General features: G+C 51.3%; 2 protein-coding genes across 4 annotated transcripts in view; one reads left to right on the forward strand and one right to left on the reverse strand.

The window, feature by feature from the left end:
* The window catches only part of LOC144931612 (peptidyl-prolyl cis-trans isomerase FKBP1B-like), a 29,193-nt gene extending 11,748 nt beyond the window's left edge, over window positions 1-17,445 (forward strand). For 2 of the 3 annotated variants that reach the window (XM_078855685.1, XM_078855686.1), the window contains 2 exons: window positions 936-1,048; window positions 14,268-17,445. In XM_078855685.1, the coding sequence (XP_078711811.1) occupies window positions 936-1,048; window positions 14,268-14,396 (242 nt within the window). In that variant the 3' untranslated portion in view covers window positions 14,397-17,445. Of the gene's footprint in view, window positions 1-935; window positions 4,211-14,267 lie in introns of those variants that run through there. The other variant, XM_078855682.1, reaches the window with a different exon arrangement.
* Window positions 17,422-22,047, reverse strand: SF3B6 (splicing factor 3b subunit 6). The gene is made up of 4 exons (XM_078855687.1): window positions 21,933-22,047; window positions 21,362-21,480; window positions 20,400-20,538; window positions 17,422-19,347 (listed from the first exon to the last, which is right to left on the reverse strand). Exons 1-4 carry the CDS (start codon window positions 21,960-21,962, stop codon window positions 19,261-19,263), a joined length of 375 nt encoding a protein of 124 aa, XP_078711813.1. The 5' UTR covers window positions 21,963-22,047; the 3' UTR covers window positions 17,422-19,260.
* Window positions 22,048-23,349: the final 1,302 nt, after the last annotated feature.

Consider the following 23,349-nt stretch of genomic DNA (forward strand, 5'->3'; position numbering starts at 1 on the left):
ATTGGGTCAAGCTTCTTCAGTACAGTACTATGAGCTGATTTATATACGATGTCACAGTAATCAAATGATAGCCCAATGAAGTGATTTATTACGTGGAAATTTTTATCAGCCAAATACTCTAAAGGCATGTTTCTAAATTTGGAGGGAAAAACTGGAGAAACCGGAGAAAAATCCACGCGACCGGGTCGGGATCAAACCCACGGCTTCCTGTATACCAGGCGAGGGAATTAACATCTCTCCACCGCAGCCAGGGGGGGAGAGCTTTGGGAAGGCGACCAAAATCGCAGGCAGGAGAGTTTGTCAATAATTTGTGAATTTGTGCGGTAGTCCAACCCTCGCTGCTGCTGACTCCACGGTGCTGGGTCACGGGCAGCCACGTGCGACGTAGCCACCACGTCCGCCGCCATCTCGCGTGATCGAATGCACGAACAACGGCGTCTTATTATGCACGCGTGTGGGATCACGACTGCATGCAATACAATTACAAACATGATATATGTATATTCTTTGGTTCTTTCGGTAAAGTTACGTAGATAGAAAAATACTAATAAAAAGAAAGTGTATAAAAAAAAAATTAATAAATAAAACACATTAGTGTAAAAACCTAAAAAAACACTTTCATTTTTTTAATTAACTTTATCATTATTTTTCTATCTACGTGACTTTACCCAAAGAACCAAATAATATTAATTCCTGTAGTCACGAAAGTTTCAAGTCAAAATTATATATGTATACATTGAGGTGGACGGAGGAGCAAGCCCTGACGATGCTGCCCACTGTGTTCGACGACCCCACGCTGGTGGTGTTCGACCCATAGCGAGGTGCAGACTTCCTCCTCCACCACCGGCAGCATCACTCCCGCCTTCCATGCCATGGCAAGGAGCCGCTCCGCCACCAGCGATTCCATATACACTGTGTGCAATGTTCGCGTGTAGGAACTTTCCGCAACGGGAAGAAGTTTGACTCGTCGCGCGATCGCAAGAAGCCGTTCCGCTTCACGCTGGGCAAGCAGCAAGTGATCAAGGGCTGGGAGGAGGGCGTGGGCCAGGTGAGTGGCACGAGCTGGAAAGCGATACAACGAGTCCCTGGAATGCGGGGGGCCTCAATTAAACTCCATGGGGAGAAAGCCGTAGGTGTCCCCTGCAATGTTGTCACTTGTTTAAACTTCCCTCTATCCTGTGCCAACACGCTGAGGCCATGCACACCCTCTCTGGCACCAATCACTTATGTCATCCAGCCATTATCTACAGGGTCTTCCTCTTCTTCCAGTTCCCTCCATTATTCCCATCATTAGTTTTTCTTCTCTGTTGTTCTACATCCTGCATATCTGGCCCAAACAAGCTCAGTTCCCTACTCATTATCAATTGCATCAAGTCTTCTGTTGTGTGCAGCCTTTTTCTTACTTCTACGTTTGTGACTCTGTGTCCAACTAAGATGTGGTAATCCTCCTGTAGCAGTACATTTAAAATGTCAGTATTTTTTCCCCTGTCAGTATTTTTTTGGTATCCAAGTATCGCAAGCATACAAAGCTGTGCAGAAAACGCATGTATTTTTTTCAGATGCTCAGCTTGGCGGTGTAGCTAAATTTGATTGCTTCTGTATATGTTGTTAAATCCTGCCATTTCTCCATTTGCCTTCGCAATCCTTGCTTCGTACGTCCCTTAGAGGCCCACGTTACGATAACGCCGTACAAAGTGTCATGTCCAAATAAGGTTACTCGGGGTGTGCGCCTGCTTGCCCATGCCAAGGAGTTGTGGAACAGGAATCGAGAGAATGGCGAATCCGATTGCATGCTGGAATCTATGCTTGACCCCACGCTCAAGCACACGCCTCCAACCCATCCTCAACCCCATGCTTCAATCCCCGTGCTCAACCCCTCAACATCTCTACCCCGCCATGCTCGACCTATGGAATCGACGCTTTCCAGTGGTTGGTCATTGTCTGGCATTGCTTCCCACTGTGCTAGACGAGGGTCACGCCTGCGTAACCCTTCCTCCGTATTTAATGGACTCGTTCCGTGGCACCACAGTGCGCACACAACCCCGCGGGAACGTCTCCGCGCGTTTAAGTGTGGGGCGACTGACTCAGCAGTACATCGGCAAACTGGAATCCCGTGTTCAGAATTGATGAGCGGTTCCCACACCCGTGAACCAGTGATCGATTCCAGTAGAATTAAGGTAACGGATGCACCAACCGGCACGTGCGAATGTACGCAGACCGCACAGTGGCAGGCCTAAGGGTACATAAAAGGGTAAAGGTGCAGCCCTGCAATGGCTTGCTCCCGCCGATTGCTGACGGAAGGAGGGAGCACCGACTCTGGCACGATCTCCAGATGGGTTGGGAGGCTTGACGTGGGAGTTGCCGCCAGGACCAGGATAATTGACAAGAGTTGTGGATGAAAATTCTGAGTCGATGAATCAACAACACAGACTCGTCTTCCCAGCTCTCAGTTTACCCCCTCTTTGTGGCAACGGCTTTGGGTCGCCACCGTTTCCACTGCAGACCAAACGCCGGACGCATTTCTCTGGCAGCACGAGGTCTATCGACACTGTGCAGTCTCCAAGACCGGCACCGGACCTCGGTACAAATCAATTCCTGCCACTCGTACACAAGACGCCTAATCTGTTCTGGGTCAAACCCCGTTCGACAGATGGCAACACAGCTGGTTTGTTTCACGTGGCTATTAAAGCCAGGTTCAGGTCTCCGCCTCGACTTAACGGAACCACAGCAACCGGCATGAACTTGTCAATTGGGTTCAAATGTCGCCTGATAGTCACGAGAGGCCAATTCAATTCGCGCCGTAGCCTTGCCCACCATCTGAAGCTGACGGGAGCGATGTCCTTGATCCGGCAGCTGCGGCAGCATGGAACGTGATGTTGTGCCCCCTTGCTGCGCCAAATCGACACCATCCAAATTTAGCGTTATGAATCCTGCAGACGTTTTTATGAGCCGCAGGAAAGGGCAGCAGAGACTTGCATTCAGTTTCGAATTCCCCAACACGGAGATCCATCCATCACCCCACGCCAGTGCCGGATTATCCGAGTAGCAAAAGTAGCATATGCTACGGGCCACGCGCTAAATGCTTTCAAGCTATCAATTCCGGTTCAGTGATTTTGCACTTGCTCTATTACTAAAGCACTATATACTACTTTAAACTTTTATGAACGACTGGGTGTTTAAGGTTAGCGATTTGTCGTATTATATGTCTGTATAGCAAAAGCAAAAAAATAATACAATTACTTTACTATGCAAGTTAAAAAGTTATGTTTTAATATTAGTTTTTTTTATATAATTGAGGGCACCTTTATGACATATGCTACATGCCCCGTACGAGTTTAATCCGGCACTGCCCCATGCCCGATCCCACTCTTAGGCCGCTGTCGGTAGCCTAAAAGAGGCCTAGAAATAGGGTTTCGTTCCACCAAGTGGGGCACTACCTACTTTTTTAATATTTAACATCAGAAATATATAGAGATTCCTTAGGAAAAAGTTCTCCGCACACAACCTTGCAGTTTTTGAGAAAAATGATGCTAAAGGTGCCCATTTTGAAAAAAGGGAAACCATAGGGAATTTTGCACTTTTAAACCTGTTTATCATATAAACCCAAAAATGCAGAATTACCACTTGAAGTACAAAATAAACCAGTTTGAAATGTGTGATATACCTGAAGTTGCTATCTATGCACAGTAAACATGATAAGATTATCAAGAAAACTTCTGCTGTAGCATTAACATCCCAATTACTTCTCATTATGTTGTTCCAATTGAAAGGTAATATTTGAGGTAAAATCTGAATAACAAATAGAATTAAGCCAAAATATAATATATAAAAAAGCAATTTTCAAAATAACACATTTAATGGTGAATTGTCAATTCGCATACATGAGCAGCAACTGCACTACATGTACATATTCACAGCAATGATTATTGTAAACAAGATTGAATTTTGATTGATTTATATTAAATATATATGTCCTATATTAATTTTATTATTATATACACATCACTAAATATCAAGATCACTGTCCTCACTACCAGATTCACATGAAACAATATCCTCAGTTAATCTCACATTGTCACAATGAACACATTTACATAGGTCAGTGCAGGCCAGGTCAGCCTTGTGACATGAGCACCTTCCACCTGTACAAGTGTAGGGGTCTTACGGAGGAGAGATGTGTAGGGGTGATATGTATGGGATCCTATGAGAAACTAGCACAGTGGGCGGGGCTTAGTGAGCACACGGGAGGGTGCTCGCACCGACGTCCGCAGATGGTACCCCAGCGGGGGGGAGGGGTTCGAGATATAAGGGGATGAGCCGGAGGGCTCGGGGGAGAATGTGGTGGTGACTCTTGAAGACTGAAGACCTGCCTAGTGAGAGCCCTGGTCTCCCCTGGAACGCCGCCCTTGTAAGGGCCGCGCAGGTCAGAGCCAGTGGCGGGGTCCTGTGAACCAGAGTCAGCACTCTGGGACTCCAGGCACCGTAGCCCGACTCGCCAGTGTCGGGCCAGATAGCCTCCCCTAGCCCGTTAGTGGAGGACTCGGGGGTAGGTTAGGGATAGCCAGCGGTGTGTCCCCAGTTATCCGGGTGAGGGGGCCGCTACCCCCTCCAGTATACGTTGCCCTGTGCCGAGTGTGAAGTTATAATAAACATCAGTGTGCCTCAACCCCGGGTGTCGACCTGTGTTCGACGGTACTACATCTGGCGTCAGAAGTAAACAACGAACATGGACACGCGCCGAACGGCTCGGTCCGGGGTGCAAGAGGCGGAGGACACCGCGGAAATGGCGGTACCAGAGACGGCTGATGGGGGCAACGAGCAGCCGGTACAGAATGCATCCTTACCGGGGCACCGGGAGGAAGGGGAGTCGCTGCCCGACGGACTTCGGCTGGCGCACGCGAGGTTGGCAGAGCTGCTATACGCCGCTGCCGCCACACTCGAGACCATTACTCGGCTGGGGGCTGCGGGACCACCGCGGGGCGAGGATGGCCAACGGCCGTTGCGCCTTCCCGCCATTTCTACCGACGCCACTTTTGAAAATCCCGCCATCGCTGCAGCAGCTGCCGAGGGCATGGCCAACCTCAACCTGGGGTCCCACGTCGGCTCTACCGGGGCTGCCACGTCACCACCTTCGGACGGAGCGTCACTATCTGCGCGACAGGCGATTACATCTGCCGTTCGTGCTGACGCTCAGCCGAGTTGCAGGGACAGCAAAGTGCGGGCCTCCACGGCGGCCGCTGCGCTACACCAAAGGCTGCCCCCGCTGAAGGAGTTCGTGGCTGAGGAGGGCGACTGGGGGGGATTTCAGCGGCGCTTCCTTGCGCATCAGGAAATGGCGGGGTGGTCAGATGACGAAGCCCTCTGCGCGCTACCAGCGCTCCTTGACGGCGACGCCCTCGCCGCTCTTACGTCCGCATCGAGGGACAAGCGCTCTACTCTTCAGACGGCGCTGCAATTGCTGGCTGGGGTCTACGGGCCTTCGGCGGAGTGTAGGCAGCGATTCTACGATCGCCAGCGGGGTGCGAAGGAGTCGCCCCTCGCCTACCGTACGAGCCTTCTGGCGCTGGCCAAGACGGCCTTCCCTCGCATGGATGACCAAGGCGTGGATGCCATGGTCTCCGAGAAGATCCTTCTGCTGGCGGACGACCTGGATGTCGCTATCGTTGCGCAGGAGGACGCAGAGATGGATTCCCTCCAAGCGGCGCGGCTCCTCCACGCTAACCTCCTGTCGCAGCGAAGGAAGGCCAGCAGGGCAGCGGCCGGGCGTACGGTGGCTGCCGTCACCCCACCGACGGAGGAGGTCTACGCCGCCGACTTCCGACAGCAGCAGCGGATGGGAGCACGGGCAGACCGGGATGGGTCGGTCCGCTCCGACCGCCTGTCTTCACCGCCTACGCTCCCGCGCTGCTATAACTGCGGCGTCCGGGGCCACGTCGCCTTGGGGTGCCGCTCCCCTCGACAGCGGGGGACGATGCCTCGCCGGGACGACGGGCCTCCTCCTCCTCCTCCGCCCAAGCTCCACCGACATGACCCGGCAAGTCGCGGCACCCCACATGTTTGGCCGAAGCACACACCCGTTACACATGTACACACCGCAACGAACGGGGGGCCAACATTGCATACCGCGGGGCCAACACGAACCACTATGGGGACCCAATTCGAACCCGCACAGTGGTCCGTGTTGGCCCATCGCGTTCTGGCTGCGCCGTCGGGGTCGTCGGCCGTAGTAGGGTATATTGACGGGGTCGAAGTGCGTATCCTCGTCGATACAGGTGCGTCGGCGACCATCATTTCGGAACTAATATACAACATTCTCCCTGTCCAAAGTCGTCCCTTGCTACCGGTTGATGTCCCATTCTACGCTGCTAACGGGGGCTCACTGGGTATCATGGGTCAGATTCGCGCGCAAATTTCGATCGGAGATATTAAATTGTCCGGCCCTATTTTTGTTTCCTCCTCGCTGGCGGTTCCGTGCCTGCTGGGGACGGATTTCTTGGGCAAAATGCCGATTCGGATTATGATTAATCAGGGTTGCATTGAACTCCCGTCGGGACGACGGATGGCGTTTTTGCCTTCCCCTACTACGGATCGCTCGGCGTTCGCGGCGGTACCCGCGTTGGTAGTTCAAACGGTTCGAGTGCCGCCGGGGGCACAAATGTTGGTGCCCCTTAAGCTTCGTAGGCCCTTCGCTAAGGGTGTTGGGGACCAGGGTGTCCTGCTGGGGCCATCTAGGGCTGGGGTTAGCGGGCCGCATTTGGTGCCCGCTCAGACCATTGTGAGGGGGGACGGGGACCCCTTCATCGCGGTCCTCAATGTGGGGTCGCAGGCCGTGGTCATTCCCCAAGGGACCGTGCTTGCTCACGCAACGCCGGTGCCCTGTGAGGAGTCTGTTGCAAATCACGTACACGCTGCCACTCTGCCGACTCCACATTCGGACACCGATGAAGGGTGGCTTGAGGCGCTTTGTGCGGGATCGACGGACCTGTCGGATGTAGAGCGTCAAAAACTTAGGACACTATTGCGCGAATTTGCCGATGTGTTTAGTCAAAACAAATTCGATCTGGGCTGCACCCATTTGCTGCGTCACCATATTGATACTGGTGACAGCGCGCCCATACGCCAAAATCCCTTCCGGCTGAGTCCCGCCGAGAAGGACCATGTCAAATCGGCTGTTGATGACATGTTAGCCGCCGATATCATTTCTCCCTCTACCAGCCCGTGGGGAGCACCGATCGTTCTGGTAAAGAAACAGGATGGATCGTTGCGGTTTTGCGTCGACTTTCGCCGCCTCAACAAAATTTCCCTTGCTGACGCATACCCGCTTCCCCGTATTGATGAATCGCTCGACGCCTTGGCGGGGGCGCGATTCTTCTCCACATTGGATTTGCTTTCGGGATTCTGGCAGCTTCCTCTGGACGATGAATCTAAGCCTAAAACCGCATTCCGTACACCACATGGTCTCTTCCAATTTAACCGGTTGCCGATGGGATTACACTCGGCGCCGGCGACCTTCCAGCGATTGATGGAATTGGTTTTGGCTGGATTGCAGTGGGATTCGTGTTTAATCTATTTGGACGACGTTATCGTCTTTAGCAGAACATTTGATGAGCATCTCCAGAGGTTACGGGCCGTTTTCCTCAAAATGCGGGCTGCTAATTTGAAATTTAAACCACAAAAGTGTCATTTGTTGCGCGAATCGGTACGTTATTTGGGGCACATCGTAGGGCGCTCGGGTATTGCTACCGATCCCGCCAAAACGCAGTGTGTCAGCTCCTGGCCGACTCCCACCTCGGTGGGAGAGGTCAGGAGCTTTGTTGGTTTTGCGTCATACTACCGACGCTTTGTCGCGGACTTTGCCACCATTGCTAAGCCCCTGCACGCTTTGACGTCAAAGGGGGTCCGCTTCCATTGGGGACAGGAGGAGGAGGCTGCGTTCCGCTCACTTCGGGACGCTCTGGTTAATGCCCCTCCCCTGGTTTATCCCGATTTTTCGAAGCCCTTTGTGCTCGATACCGACGCGAGCAACACAGGTATTGGGGGCGTGCTATCCCAGGTGGTTGATGGCGTGGAACGGGTGGTCGCGTACGGAAGCCGAGTGTTGTCTCCAGCGGAGCAACGATATTGTGTGACGCGTCGGGAACTGCTGGCAATTGTCTACTTCATCCAGCAGTACCGGCCATATCTGTACGGACAGTGTTTCACCGTCCGTACAGACCATGCGGCGCTACAGTACGCCCTGCGAGTCCAACAACCATCGGGTCAATTGTCTCGATGGCTGGAGGTTCTCCAGGATTTTGATTTTCAGACCACGTACCGTAAGGGCGTTCGCCACACCAACGCGGACGCCCTGTCACGCATGCCGACCACCCCCGAGTGCGCATGCCTCCTGGGGTCGGGTCGGTGCAGGCATCCTGCTGAATTGCCTGTCCCGGTCTTGGCGGCTACTGACGACGTAGCACCAATGACAAATTCCATCGCACAACAGGGTTCTGATTCCCTGTTGGGGTTGCCTGCTACGGAATGGGGTCGGTTGCAAATGGAAGATACTTCCCTCCTTGCGTTGCGCCGCCGCGTCAGGGACCGGGGGCGGGGGAGGGGTGATGCCGACGCATGGGAAATGCTCGGTGGGTTGTTAATGCATTGGGACGGGAAATCCCGTAGACACCGGCTAGTGGTCCCTTCGGGGTTACGGGGTAGGGTGGTGTGGGCCGCTCACGAGCGCCTCCTCCACCTGGGTACCCAAAAGACCCTGGCCTTGCTCCAACTTGATTTCTTTTGGCCGGGCATGACGAGGGATGTCGGGGATCTATTAGGATCGTGCCCTAAGTGTGCGCAGCGCAAACCACCAGCGAAGGAGTCGAACCCGCCCCTGCAATCTATCAGGGTTTCCCGGGTAAACGAACTCGTCGCGCTGGACATTCTGGGACCGTTCCCCGCCACCCCCAGGGGAAATAGGTATTTGCTAACCGGTGTTGAATATTTCACGCGCTGGCCTATGGCCTGGCCCCTGGCCAACCAGTCGGCGGCAGCCATCGTGGAGGCCTTTGTCCAGGGCTATGTCCTTGACAAAGGTGCTCCCGAGCGGCTGCTGACCGACCAGGGTAAAAATTTTTCAAGCAAATTGCTCAAACAGGTCTGTGAGATCCTTGGCACTAAAAAGATTCGCACCTCCCCATATCACCCACAAACCGACGGGATGGTCGAGCGGTTGCATCGTACCATCACGTCGATGTTGTCGCAGCACGTTTCTGACTCACAGACAGATTGGGATTTGAAAATCCAGGGGGTCCTGTCAGCATACCGGTTGGCCCCCCATGCTGCGACGGGATTTTCCCCCTTTTTTCTTATGTATGGCCGCGAACCGGAGCCACCTGTTCAGGCCCAGCTGCAGATCCCAGCGCCTCAGGGAAAAACTCAATTGGCCGAACATGTTAAATTCAACCTGGAAAGATTAACGGAAGCGCGGGATGCTGCCATGCAAAATTCTGACAGGCGGCAGAGGGCTAATGAGCGCCTCAGAATGGCTCGCGCGCATGTGCTACAGTGGAAGCCGGGGGACAGGGCATGGTTGCACTGTCCCCAGGTACCGCTCGCGTCCTCCTCTAAACTGCTGCGACCATGGCGGGGTCCCGTCGAGGTGGTTGAGGTCCTGAGACCTCAGTGCGTGCGCATTCAATGGGGGAGGCGCCGGTGGTTTGTACACCCCTCCAGGCTAAAACCCTTCGTTGCGGTGCGAGGTCCCACTACACACGCGCGTGGCCAAACATGTGGGGGGGCGTCCGACTCAGGGAGGTCTTCTCCGGTTCTCTCGCCTAACGTGCTGCCGGCTGTACCACCCACAGGTGCACCGGGAGTGACGGGCTCACGCCCGACGACCCCCACAGGAAATGCTGAGGGTCTTGCCACGTCAGCAACAGACTCACTCGGTGATGAACACCTGCCGGCCGACGACCTGCCGGTCGGGCCTGTCCCGTGTGACGGGCCTGCGGCGAGGACGCGCGCAAAAATGCGAAAACTCTTGTGAGGAAATTAGAAAAGAAAAAAAAAATATTTTTGATGGGGGTATTTCTTTTGGTTTCTCTTTTCCGATGTTCATTCGCATGTTGTGCTCACGGTGTGGGGCGTCCGTGCTGTGTTCCCGGCACGTTGCATTGTACGATTGTTGGGTGTGTGTGTGTTCTGGGTGTTCTGGGTGTGCTGGGGGGGGATTCCAGGTTAAGAAACACGTGTATATACGCTCGTATTACGGATTTCGTATTTATTCGGGCGGGGTTCGTCGGGTTATTTTTCCTTCCTGTTGTTCTTCTCGTTGCGTTATTGTTAAAAAAAAAATGAGGCACACGCTGGGGGATGGAGAGGGGGTTAACTTTTATTGTCAATGTTGCAGCCGGGACGGCTGCGAGCTGTACAGGGGGGGGTGATGTAGGGGTCTTACGGAGGAGAGATGTGTAGGGGTGATATGTATGGGATCCTATGAGAAACTAGCACAGTGGGCGGGGCTTAGTGAGCACACGGGAGGGTGCTCGCACCGACGTCCGCAGATGGTACCCCAGCGGGGGGGAGGGGTTCGAGATATAAGGGGATGAGCCGGAGGGCTCGGGGGAGAATGTGGTGGTGACTCTTGAAGACTGAAGACCTGCCTAGTGAGAGCCCTGGTCTCCCCTGGAACGCCGCCCTTGTAAGGGCCGCGCAGGTCAGAGCCAGTGGCGGGGTCCTGTGAACCAGAGTCAGCACTCTGGGACTCCAGGCACCGTAGCCCGACTCGCCAGTGTCGGGCCAGATAGCCTCCCCTAGCCCGTTAGTGGAGGACTCGGGGGTAGGTTAGGGATAGCCAGCGGTGTGTCCCCAGTTATCCGGGTGAGGGGGCCGCTACCCCCTCCAGTATACGTTGCCCTGTGCCGAGTGTGAAGTTATAATAAACATCAGTGTGCCTCAACCCCGGGTGTCGACCTGTGTTCGACGGTACTACACAAGTACCAGACTTACACCCACAGTGGAGTGACCCCAACATCTGTTGAGAAGCTGGATCTTTAGTCATCCATGATATGATGAGATCACCATCCTTGACAATCCATCCAAAGCCGTCTGGACTGGGAGCATTTATTAAAGGATCCAATGCTCTCCTGTGGATTGCAGCTAGGTAGTTAGCACGCTTGAAGTGCTCTGTAAGTGCATCTTTTGTTGGAGGTAATGCCTGTTCGGAAGAGGCCTGGACACAGAACCTATTGTATCTGGCCAAATTAACATCCGATACCTTTTCTCTATACAGCTCACACACAAAACGTTCTATTGGTCACAAATGTGGTGCTGTCCATTTCAAATTGCCTTCCAAGAGCAACAAATGCACGGATGTACTCTGCATTTCCAGACACTATATTTAGTGGTTTCTCTTTTCCTTTCCCATAAAAGGAACTAGTTGAGTCACAGCCAGTGAATGTGTGTAGTCCTATCAGTGCCTCTGTTAGTGAAGGACCCAAAGCAGAACCAATAGCCTGGAGATCTAACATTCTTTGCCTGTCTTTTGTTCCTGTCAGAAAGTACATCTTTGCTGAGGGAAGCTTAGCCATTATTGAAAGTGAAATGATAGCAACATCAGTGTCAGGACTCTGGATGATTATCTTATTATAAAGTTCACTCCAGGCATGTTTTGCATGAAGTAGGAGCCTCGTGTCAGCTTCTTCATGGTCACAAGTCAAATATTCTACCTCTTTGACAGACATAATGCCATCTTTAAGAGTGAGTTGATGACATACATTTCTGTGTAACACAAAGATAGCTATGTCTTTTCCAGCTGCTTGTAAAGGCACAGTTCTCCATGTCTCAAAGAGAAAGTCTGTCAAGGCTTTTTTATTTTCACCACTGGCTAGAAACTTGGTCCACTGACTTGGAGTCTTCTGCTTGATGCTGTATATTTGCAGTAATTGTTGTCCAGCAACAGCACGTCTTGATCGTTCAGCATTTTTGATGCTCACTGCCGAGTAGCGATCAATGACAAAATCGACCCTTGGACAACTGAACTTTCTACCCATCTTAATCATAAGTTGAAGAAGATCATCAGCAAGCTCACCGAATGTGTCTGCTCACCGAATGTGTCTGGTATATTCTTTCAGTAGGGCACCATTATCACCAACAGTCTTGTTCACATGACAGTCCTTGTTCTTTGATTCTAAACAAGCTAGAAAAGCAGCCTTATTTGTTTTGGCTAATGAACCATCAGTGCTTGCTAGCGGGGATGAGATATTGCCAAGTGAATGTCAGAATCTCTTTCAAGTTTACAGACAGGGATTGACTTATCACTAACAGTCGTGCAAAGAGTCTCCTGTCATTTTTTAGAATGACTTTATTTCCATCTTTTGTCTTGGATGATTTCTTCATTTGATCCCCAAACGTAGTGAGCTTCAAGGACTTTATTGGAGAGAAGAAGTCTGTTTTTGATGACTGGACTCGATCTTGGATGAAAATTTTCAGAGTTGTTTCACCTTTATCACAAGCACGTTGTATGTCATCTCTGACAGTCTTTGTAGCAACAACACGAGAGCTAATACATACAAGATCTTCACGAGGCAGCAAGGGATTGATCATAGACTCAACCGCTGAAACCAAAGATATAACAGCAGCATTGTCTTTTGCAATTCTTGTTGCATCCAACTCTTTATGACCCCTCTCTTCATGTTGCATTCCAGCCATCATTTCACACTGCCTTGTGATTGCAGAACGTTCAGGATGAGACAGTATCCATCGCTGGACGGCACCTCTGTTCAATGTTATCCCAGTTATGCCGCCTTTGGTCTTTGAATCACGGTTGCAGGTTTGTTCTATTGCTTGGTCACAAGCTATGGATGAGAACCTGTTAGCATCCTTACGCTGTACTGTCCAGTTTCCTTTTGCAGTAACTTCTTCATAGCAGTGTGGATGAGTCTTTGGAAGATTGATCATCTCGACCCAATATGCTGATAGGTACCTTGCATAATTTTGGCGGTCATATGCAAAATACCATGCCAGCATACGTCTCACTGTTGCTAAGTGAAGGTTCCAGTCAGAGCATTAGATAGGACATGTATATTTAAAGCCCTACCTTCTATAGAGAAATAATTTGATTATGGAATTACATTGCATTCACACGCAATATGTAAATGTAATAGGAGTGACCCCACAGATTTGTGAACAAACATTTTTTTGTACCTACCTATATGTTTTTCAGTTTTGCTGAGAAATCTTGTGTAATCTCGATAGCAGGATTTGTGGTATCGGACCTCGATTGCAATGCAGTCTTTCCCACGAATGTGTGTCAGAATGCTCTCATCTGATTTCATTTGAGCTGCCTAACGAAAAAGTCCTATATTAAAGATATGAAGAATAAATTATAAACCCAGTTGGCAATATATTAACTTGCATAACATTCAATTCAAGTGAGTAAACATACCTGTGTTAATCGAGCTTGATCGCCGCTATCAGATGAAGCTGCGCTGCTTAAGTCCTCCTCCATGTTTACATGTGCGTAGTGATATTGGCTTGATTTTGGCTCTGACCTACTTACATTTTCGATGCTGATTGGTTGAAAATCTAGCTCAACAGTTTTATATGTCTCAATACGCAGTCAATATAGTGCGCCAATAAATTACACTTTTCTCATTAACTGCAGGATAATGCGTGGAGAACTTTTTGCTTGGATACCTTTTATTAACGTTGAACATATTGAGCAAAAGAAAATGTAGTGCCCCGTTTGTCGGAACGAAACTGAACGATACAGCTCACGTACAGCGGCCTATCTGGCCGTCAATAGGCGGAGTATTCTGGGTGCCTGGTATAATGCACGGCTCAAGTAGCCCGGTGTCAAGGTGCAGTCCTTGCAGTTACTGGCTCACGTGCTGCCACTGCTCGCGGAAATATGTCCGCAAGATGGGGCTCAAGAGCACCCCCGTCCTGGAGGGTCATTTGTCATTTTCATTCGACCCTGATCTTGGAAGCGGTGGTTGTCAACGACACTCCACAAGTTACACCGCCGCACACGACCTGCTTGCCGGTCGCCACACACGCGAACTCATTCATTCACACCGCTGCCGGGTGGGCAGAGGCGGTGAGGTACGGAGGGCATCTACGAAATGTGCCCGTCGAATCGAAGCAGCGACCGACGGATCGTGCGCACGTCCAGCGTCGGGTCGAGGTCAGGATGTTTCTGCGCTCGTTTTGTAAGAAGCCTCGGTTCAGACAAGAGTCGCTCGTATGGATTGCGGTCACACACCCCCACCACCACCCCTGCGCCGCAGATGAGCCTGGGGATGCGGGCGCGCATCACCTGCACCCCGGACATGGCGTACGGCGAGACGGGACACCCCGGGGTCATCCCGCCCAACACCACGCTCATCTTCGACGTGGAGCTCCTGCAGCTGGAGTGACGCCTGACTTCAGCCCCGTCACCAGTTTCGGTGGGGTCGACCGACGATCCAGGACTCGCCAATCCGTTGTCTCACACGTCACTCTTTCATCGCTACTACCGTGGTTGCCGTTCTCGTAAACTTGACACAATTTCTCCACCCGTGTTGGCCAGAATGTTTCATCTCATCTCATGCACACCGTGTTCGACCACAATACTGCAGGTCACAACGTGCGCATTCATTAACTCGCACGCCGCAGGTCACATCACTTCTGTCTTCTGCTTCTTCCCACGCGCTGCTCCACTTTGGAATCCCATCGTCCTACCATTGGGCGTATCTTTTCCCAGAGGCGTAGCTAGGATATTTTGCGCCCGGGGACGAACTATAAAATTGGCGTCCCCCCCCCCCCCCCCCCCCCCCCCGTTTAATCACATTTTCCTATTACATCGAATAAGGAATAATTTAAATTTTAATGAAACATTGTATTTAAAGAAGCAAATTTATAGAAATTATATTACATGGCTCACTCAGTCACTGTCATAGACTGGTTGACATAGTCTACAAAAGATTCATTTTTCTTGATTTCACTGTCGCAAACTGGTCAATCACGTAATCAAATTCTGTTTTTTTCCAATGTTTCTCTTTCAACGGTAAGAAGAGCAAGATCGCTGAGACAATCTTGTCCCATTGAAGCACGCAAATGCGACAAAATAAGTTTCAATTTGCTGAACGACCGCTCACAGCTTGCAATTGAAACTGCTGTTAATAAAAATTTGCAGTGAAATTCGCAAATTCAGAAATATGTCGTCTCCATAAAACACAATAAAACCAAGAAGATCCAAAGGAGTTTCTGGTAGAACTTCATTCCGGTTACTGATCTACATTTTGCAATCTCCAATTTCTGTGAAAAGTTCGTGGCCATTGATGTCGGTGTCATAGAAATTTCCAAAATCTGTGCAATTTCGACGAATTGCATCGACATCTGTGTCGGATAGAAGAGTTTTGACGTCCAGAAGAAATCCAAATTTCGTGTTCAGGTCTTTTAGTCGTAAAAACCGTGTTGACATCTCCTGTTGAAGTCGATAAAATACGCTCTTCATAACGCGCACAATTTCTTCTTCTGCTGAAAGTCCTGCATCTCTTGCCAGTTCTCCTGGCATCTTCCGACGTCACCTAATTCTTCTGTCCACATCGATCCCCCAGGCTGTGCATCTTGTTTTGGCGTTTTCTACAGCAACTTGGCTCAAATCATCACGAAGCTTGACAAATTCATGCTCCAAAGATTCAAGATCATTTGCTGCTTCCTTGAAATTCATAGTAGGATCCTGTAAGCGCTTCTGAACACGATCAATTTTTCCAAGAATGACATTCCAGAAATGTAATAAAACTATGAAGTTTAAATTTTATACGCATGCCTGTTCTGCATCACTTCTGGTTTCAGGCGTCATAGTTACGTCCTCCGATAATTTGTCTAGCAGCCCTACTAGTTCATCCAGTCCTTCATAGATAGCTTTAACAGCTTCTGATCGTGCACTCCAGCGTGTTTTAGGCCGTCGTAGTTTCCGCCACCAAAAAACAGGCCAGTGACTAAGGCTGAAAGACTGCGCCTGTCTGTTGTTTGGGACGTTCTTCCATGCAAGTTCTTAATAGGCGAGCGTACCAAAATGTAATTACATGACATGTAGGCTGTGTGTGGCGGGATATATAAACTTTTAGGTTGAGGTGTAGATTTGTGCAGTAGTTTCAGGCTGCCGTGCCGGCCGCAATAAGTTATAATGTAACGTTGTAAGCCTCATTTTGGCGCCCCTTTACCTTGGCGCCCGGGGACATATGTACCCCCCTGCCCCCCCCTAGCTACGCCTCTGTCTTTTCCCCCCGAATACTAACCGTGCCAAGGCCATTTGGTGCCTCTAGGTAAACGAAAACGCAGCATTCACCCTGGATAAACGCACTGCCAAATTCATGACACGGATACTAGATTTGTATTTTAAAATGCACCGTTATTAACCTTGAACGGTACCCTGAACCATCAGCAACAGCTTAACCCAGGCCCGACTGTTACACCACGGCGCACGTGTTTTTTGCGGCTGTCCTCTCCAGCTCCCCGTTGAATTTTCGCGACGTGCCGTGTTGTTCGGCACAAAGGGACACCTGGGTACTATTCCTGACCCAGGTGCCTTTCTGCGCAGAGTTTGTGTGCTCATTTTACAGTATGAATGAGTGTATGAGCGAGTCGAGTGTGCATGTTCTTCCCTTGTTCTGCATAGCTTTACTCCGGGTTCTCCGGTTTCATACCACTGCTAAATAAACCACAATTTAACTGGCATTTCCAAAACATCCCAACGTGGCAGGACCCTTCTGAAAATGACTTTGGACTCAAGAGTGGGTATCCTGAGTGAATAAGTACAGTACTGTAGTTACTATAAATACAGCTGGCGGGGCAAAACGTCGGACATTGTGCCGAAAAACACACGGCACAACCACCAATTACCAAGTTTGGCAAATTCGAAAATTACCCACAAATCACTCATTTGGGATCACACAGCAGCAATCGTCACCCCCTACCAGTGGATGTCCGCTCGTAGGCGACGTGCCGAGTCACTTGGTGCCACACAGGGACAGCTTCCACTGGGAGTGGCCCTTCCAAAGGTGTCGAGATGAGGTGTGGGATGTTAAGTGCTTGTATATGCTCCGGCGTACGGGGGGGGGGGCAAACACAACTCACGATCCACCTCACTCTCAACCAGCCAGCTCACCCCTCACCCAACGTGTCGTTCACAGTGCTCTCACAGCCCTGCCTATGGACGAGTGTTTGTTGTGTGACCATGAAGCCAGCACCGGTCTGTTCATACACCGACACACGCTCTATCCCAAGCCAATAGAATGGCTCTGATCACGAGTTAACTTCACTCGCAGTGCCGCCCTGCAACACACTTACAGTGCACATTTACTGTGGTCTGTTTACATCTGGTACTTCATATTGTGTTCAAATATGCCAAAGCTGCTGACCCGTCCACAAAATGCAAATTGAGTTCTGAACATAAAATCACGTTTAATAAAGAATTTATTTATACAATTGATTTGTTGCCTTTCCGTCTTGATTAAAGGAGTGGTACAGGTACAGATCTTCACGATGACCAAAATCAAATTCCCCGTTGCTCAAACCACAAAAATACTGCTAGATTACATCACCACGCTCTCCCGAGACGTCTGACCAACGTGGAAGAGTAGGCCAAATATTCTGTACAGGGGGCTCCATGGAGCTCCCTCTAGTGGAAACACTTCCGCCAGGAGTGACATGAACGAGCATTTGCAAGGCTGCGCCTTCACCTCTCGATGTCATCTCGGCCAGGGTAAGCACTGTTCAAAAGGGTGAGCCACTCGCACTGTCCACATCTTAAAAGACTTCCCCGGTGAGCACGGAGTGAGCACAGAGCGTCCAGGTCAGGGGCACGAGTACTGTGGCAAGATGTTAACCACCTTACCTGGTATACAGACGGTCGTGAGTTTAACCCGACCACGACGCCTGTATCGTTATAGTTTGCGTGTTCTCCCCGTGGATTGTTCTCTGGGTCCTCCGGTTTTCCCCTTCACAAATATAAACACGTGTATGGAGTATTTTGCTATACATTGCCACACGATAAGCCACATAGTTGAGCTATCATTAGTGACCAGGTCGCTTCTGAAACAGTTACATAGCTCAGCAGATTTTGCCTGGTAAAGTATGTCTAGTTTTTAGTACAGAAAACACTCTTAAAATCCGTCGCAAGACCAGCAGGCAGCGACCATAGAAAGAACCAGAAATGCGTGAAACGGATCAACGCTTAAATGCTTTCTAGCGACACCGCAACACTGTGGACATACTAGCAGCACCATAAAAATAGGGATTCCAAACCTTGAGTCAGTGAGATGGTAACATGAACTCGGGTAAGACCCATTGCTGGGGATGTCACCACTCCCACTGCACGAGCCAATCAACTGCCAGGAAGACAACCCAATGCAAAATGGCCACCGTGATGTGCTTCAGGCGGTCCGTGGCCGAGCGAAGAATATTATTCTTGACTATATTCTTTATTCATACAATATTTGTGGGAAGTTATGTTTTAGTGATTTATCAAATTAATGTATGTAAATTATGAGTGGTTCTCACCAGCCCCAAGTTCTCTCCTAACTATATGGCGCTTCATTGTCTTAACTTACAACCAGACTTTGCACCCTAAGAGTTGCGCCAGGCATCCGTACCCCAGGCCCAGCTCTCAACTGCGCATCTACCGTGCCACCTGGATGGAGCCATCGACGGCACTGAGCGGGATGACCTCGTTAAGTTGAGCGGGATGACCTCATTAAATTGTACGCCTTCGCCAGCCACGTGGATTCTTCAGAAACACCACGCGTGAACTCGGGGAGTTTCCATTCAAAAGGGACCGTCGCGCGACACGTTTACACACGCTTACACGAGCAACCAGTCAACGTCCTGCCCACGCCCAGAATCCCGGTGGACACTGCTGCTTCGGAGGAACAATTTAGAGCTGACGAGAGTTGAGCACACGCAAGAGCTGTCAATGTTTTATCTGTCAGACGACATCAAGGTCAACTCTATAGTTATCATTCGTACAGAACTGCTTAAAAAAACTCTTTTCACTTGCGTTCTGCCGCGCATAGGGGACCGTCAGCTTCTCCTCATAAACAAACTACGCAAAAATCAGATCTTTAGCAAAACAAATTAAAAAAACAAGACACATTTTACAGTTACATTTAAAGCCATTACTGACGCTCTATACACAAAAGCAGGCCGTAACTCGTGAAGCTTCATACACAATCTCGGTTTGTTGGTGGAATGGTCACGGAGAACGCCCCCCATCCCTTATTCCTGCAGGCTGGCGCCTCACTTCTTGTCGGTGCTGATGCCGTACTTGTCTTTCAAATTCTTGAGCTGCTCCTCCTTCTTCTTCGTGTCCAGCTTCTGGAAGGCCTGCACTCCGCAGTCACGGCAAGGCCACTCATTTAAAACCATCAAACAGTGCAGTGCGCACTCACACGTTACCACAAACGGAAACTCGGTTGTTCAGAGACCTGAAAGTCAAAAATGGCTTCCTGCGCAAATGAGCCACATTGAGGCATTGGTGCTCATCTCCTGTTTAAAGCTCTGCAGTCAGTGGTGAAAATTCCATATTCCTATGACAGGGGGGAGTATATCCATAGGACGACTGTTGAACTCCGCACAAAGTGGTAGTAGTTAATTCTATCGACCCTGGAGAGATTATGGGCCGAGTCAACTCCCAACCAGGATTGAACCTCTGGGCAGATACCCTTACTGTGCAAGCCGCACTGCCAGATCTGATCACGTGATGCAGCTGCCAACTAGCGGAAGACCATGGAGATGCGATGGCTGTCCGTCACGCCTCCCGTTACGTGCGCACGCGTGCGAGTGTGTGCATGCGGGTTCGTGTGACGTTCATCTGAACCTGTCCCGGGCCTTCCTTAGGTCGACTCAGCCTCAAATGAGTACCTGATGCAATGTGTAAACATCGCCATTAGTTTTGATTTAAAGCTTTCGTGACTGCAGGGATTCAACTTCTTGGTTCTTTCGGTTAAAGTCACGTAGAAGACAGACGCTGTCGCCTCGACAGACCTGGTTTGCACCTGAGGACGGCTGCTTGCGTTGTGGCCGAAACGTCGTGAGAATTATTTTATTATGTTTTATTTTTATTATTTTATTACTTCCCTTCTACGTGACTTTACCGAAAGAACCAAGAAGATCGCCATTAGTTTGATCTGCTTTTTGTGTGTTAGTTTGTTGTCCTTCCCCCGCACCTCCAATTAGCACGGTTGGCTACGTATGGTGCGAAAGAAGTACAACATACATACACTCGGAAAACAAAGACGGCTGGGCACGGTACTGGCCACGCACCTCCTCGTGTACCATGCCTTCCTTCATAGGTGCTACTCGCTAAAAGCACTTGCCCCAACACCCCGTTCAGGCTATACGGGGGGATCTTTGTCTTGTGTGTGTGTGCGCCATACCCGGTTGGGGTTGTAGTACAGCACCACGAGGTAGCGGTTGCACACGTTGAACCCAGAGAGGTGGTCACACGCGTTCTTGGCGTCGAAGATGTCCTCGTACACCACGTATGCCGTGCCACGCGACTCGGGCGTCGTGCCTCTGCGCCGCGGAGAGGACGTTCGCACGACGTGTTACCTCAACGCACTTTCGCGTACAGGCGCAGCCCTGCAATTCCTCGCAAAAACACCGCTGCTGGGGGAAGGGCCCTCCAACCAGAGGGAGCTCGAGAGAGGCCCCTCTACAGGGTATATTGGCCGACTCTTCTACCCCACCAAACGCGACCTGCTGGTCGACTGCGGTGCACACATTTACACTGCTGGGTGAACAGGTGGCGGGGGCGGAGATCTAAAGATGTGCCAGGAGGTCTAACCGCCGACCTCGGCCCAGGGCAGCGTCCACCAATAGAATCAGAATATCTAAACTGGAGGAATCTGATGAGCTCCAAAGCTCTTTGTCACACACGTTCAGTTGGGGCGAGTAAGAATGTTACAACAATAAAAAAAAACAAGCATCACACCAGACTGTCAATACATGCTGCTAACACCGTACCCCATATCTCAGCCACAACGGCTAGACACCCTGTTACTCAAATTATTCATGCGCAAGGTATTTTGACATAATTCGGAGAAATGAAATTCCACAACTCTGCCCCACGCAATGATTGCAGGACCTGTCGGATGTTGCACTTGCACTCCGCAAGTTTCGTCACCTGTTCTGCAGTTGTGGTGCCGTGCATCTCTCCGCTTGTTATTCAGCACGATGTCCGATGTTTTGCCCCAGTCTAATATAGAATGCACTTAGTGTAACACCATGGGGGGTCCTGATGAAAATTCCATTTGACCTGTGCTGATGAACAGTTTTAAATGAGTCGTAAGAATCGGTACCCAGAGTAAACAACACCTACACAAACATCATCACTTACACTCGGATCTGTCGGATGGCGCCGTACTTGCCGAAGATGTCGTACATCTCCTCGGCAGTGATCTTGTAGGGCAGGTTCCGCACGTAGAGGATGCGGTTCACCTCTGGGGGCAGGCGCACCTGAACACGCACACAGACACCGCGCCTGCTGCTCGTGGTTGTCTTTGTCGCGCTCGTCCAACCCAGGGATACACTCACGACCCAGTCTCGACACTTCTCTTTAAAACACACGGCACGATCTCTCTCTCTCTCCGTCTCTCCATCCACTTGTCTCTCTATCTCCCCGCATCTCCCCCCATCCCGCCTGTATCTCCCCGCGTCTGTCTCCCGGGAGTAATATAGAATAAAGTCTCTCTCTCCCCGTGTATTTCCCCCCTTCTCCCCATGCATCTCCCCCCACCACCACCACTACCCCCACCAACACCCCCACCCCCACCACCACCACCCCCACCACCACCACCCCCACCACCACCACCACCCCCCCCACCACCACCACCCCCACCACCACCCCCCCCACCACCACCACCACCCCCCCCACCACCACCACCACCCCGTGCCGTCTCTCTGCTCACATTCGCGCGTTTCGCTGCTTGCATGGCCATGATGGCGGCGCGCGGTGATGCCGCAGCCGCTTCCTCGTGCCGGGGCCTCGCTTTGACGACGTCACCCGCATGGCGGAAGTGACGACACGACCACCGCCGGATGTGCTCTTGAATCGGATGTGGCGTCACGACCGGACGTGACGTCAGAACTATCCCCCGGCCGGATGTGACGTTTATCGCGCGGCGGACTTGAGGCCGCAGGAAGATGGGAGACAGCGGGGAGACACACAGAGGAGAGACACGCAGAGGAGAGACACAGAGAGGAGACACAGAGGAGAGACTGGGAGACAGAGGAGAGACAGAGGAGAGACTGCGAGACACAGGAGAGACAGGGAGACGCACAGAGGAGAGACGCCCAGAGGAGAGCCAGGAGGAGACACACAGAGGGGAGACACAGGAGAGACAGGGGGAGAGAGAGACAGAGGAGAGAGACAGAGGAGAGAGACAGAGGAGAGAGACAGAGGAGAGACACAGAGGGGAGACACACAGAGGGGAGACACACAGAGGGGAGACACAGAGGAGAGACAGAGGAGAGGCACACAGGGGAGACAGAAGAGAGGCTGGGAGACGCACAGAGGGAGACAGAGGAGAGACACAGGGGGGAGAGACACAGGGGGAGACACAGTGGACAGACACACAGGGGGAGACACACAGAGGGGACACACAGAGGAGAGATACAGGGGGAGACACAGAGGGGAGACAGGGGAGACACAGAGGAGAGACACAGAGACAGGGGGAGATACACAGAGGAGAGACACAAAGGAGAGACGGGGGGAGACACAGAGGAGAGACATGGGGAGAGACACGGGAGAGAGACTGGGATACACACAAGGGGAGACACAGGGGAGACACAGGAGAGACTGGGAGACACAGAGGGGAGACACAGAGGAGAGACAGGGGGAGACACACAGAGGAGAAACACAAAGAGGAGAGACGGGGGAGACACACAGGAGAGACAGGGGGAGACACACAGAGGAGAGACACACAGAGGAGAGACGGGGGAGACAGAGGAGAGACACAGGGGAGAGACAGGGGGAGACACAGAGGAGAGACACAGGAGAGACAGGGGGAGACACAGAGGAGGGACACAAAGGAGAGACGGGGGGAGACAGAGGAGAGACATGGGGAGAGACACGGGAGAGAGACTGGGATACACATAAGGGGAGACACAGAGAGGGAGACAGAGGAGAGACACACAGAGGAGAGACTGGGAGACACACAGGGGTAGACAGAGGAGCGACAGGGGGAGACAGAAGAGATACAGGAGGAGACACAGTGGAGACAGGGTGAGACAGGGAGACCCAGAGGGAGAGACACGTGGAGACAGAGGAGACCCGTACAGCGCAGAGACACGGGAAGATAGGGAGACCCACACAGGAGAGACACA

The sequence above is a fragment of the Lampetra fluviatilis genome, chromosome 4 (genome assembly GCF_964198595.1).
Source record: "Lampetra fluviatilis chromosome 4, kcLamFluv1.1, whole genome shotgun sequence".
Lineage (NCBI taxonomy): Eukaryota > Metazoa > Chordata > Hyperoartia > Petromyzontiformes > Petromyzontidae > Lampetra > Lampetra fluviatilis.

What these genes read in the sequence shown, in the direction of transcription:
- SF3B6 (XM_078855687.1), bottom strand. Translation starts at nt 21,962, where the DNA reads ATGGCCATGCAAGCAGCGAAACGCGCGAAT. An exon ending in AAGCAGCGAAACGCGCGAAT is followed by an intron (nt 21,481 to 21,932) that starts GTGAGCAGAGAG and finishes GTGCGTGTTCAG; the next exon opens with GTGCGCCTGCCCCCAGAGGT. An exon ending in TGTACTACAACCCCAACCGG is followed by an intron (nt 19,348 to 20,399) that starts GTATGGCGCACA and finishes TGCGGAGTGCAG; the next exon opens with GCCTTCCAGAAGCTGGACAC.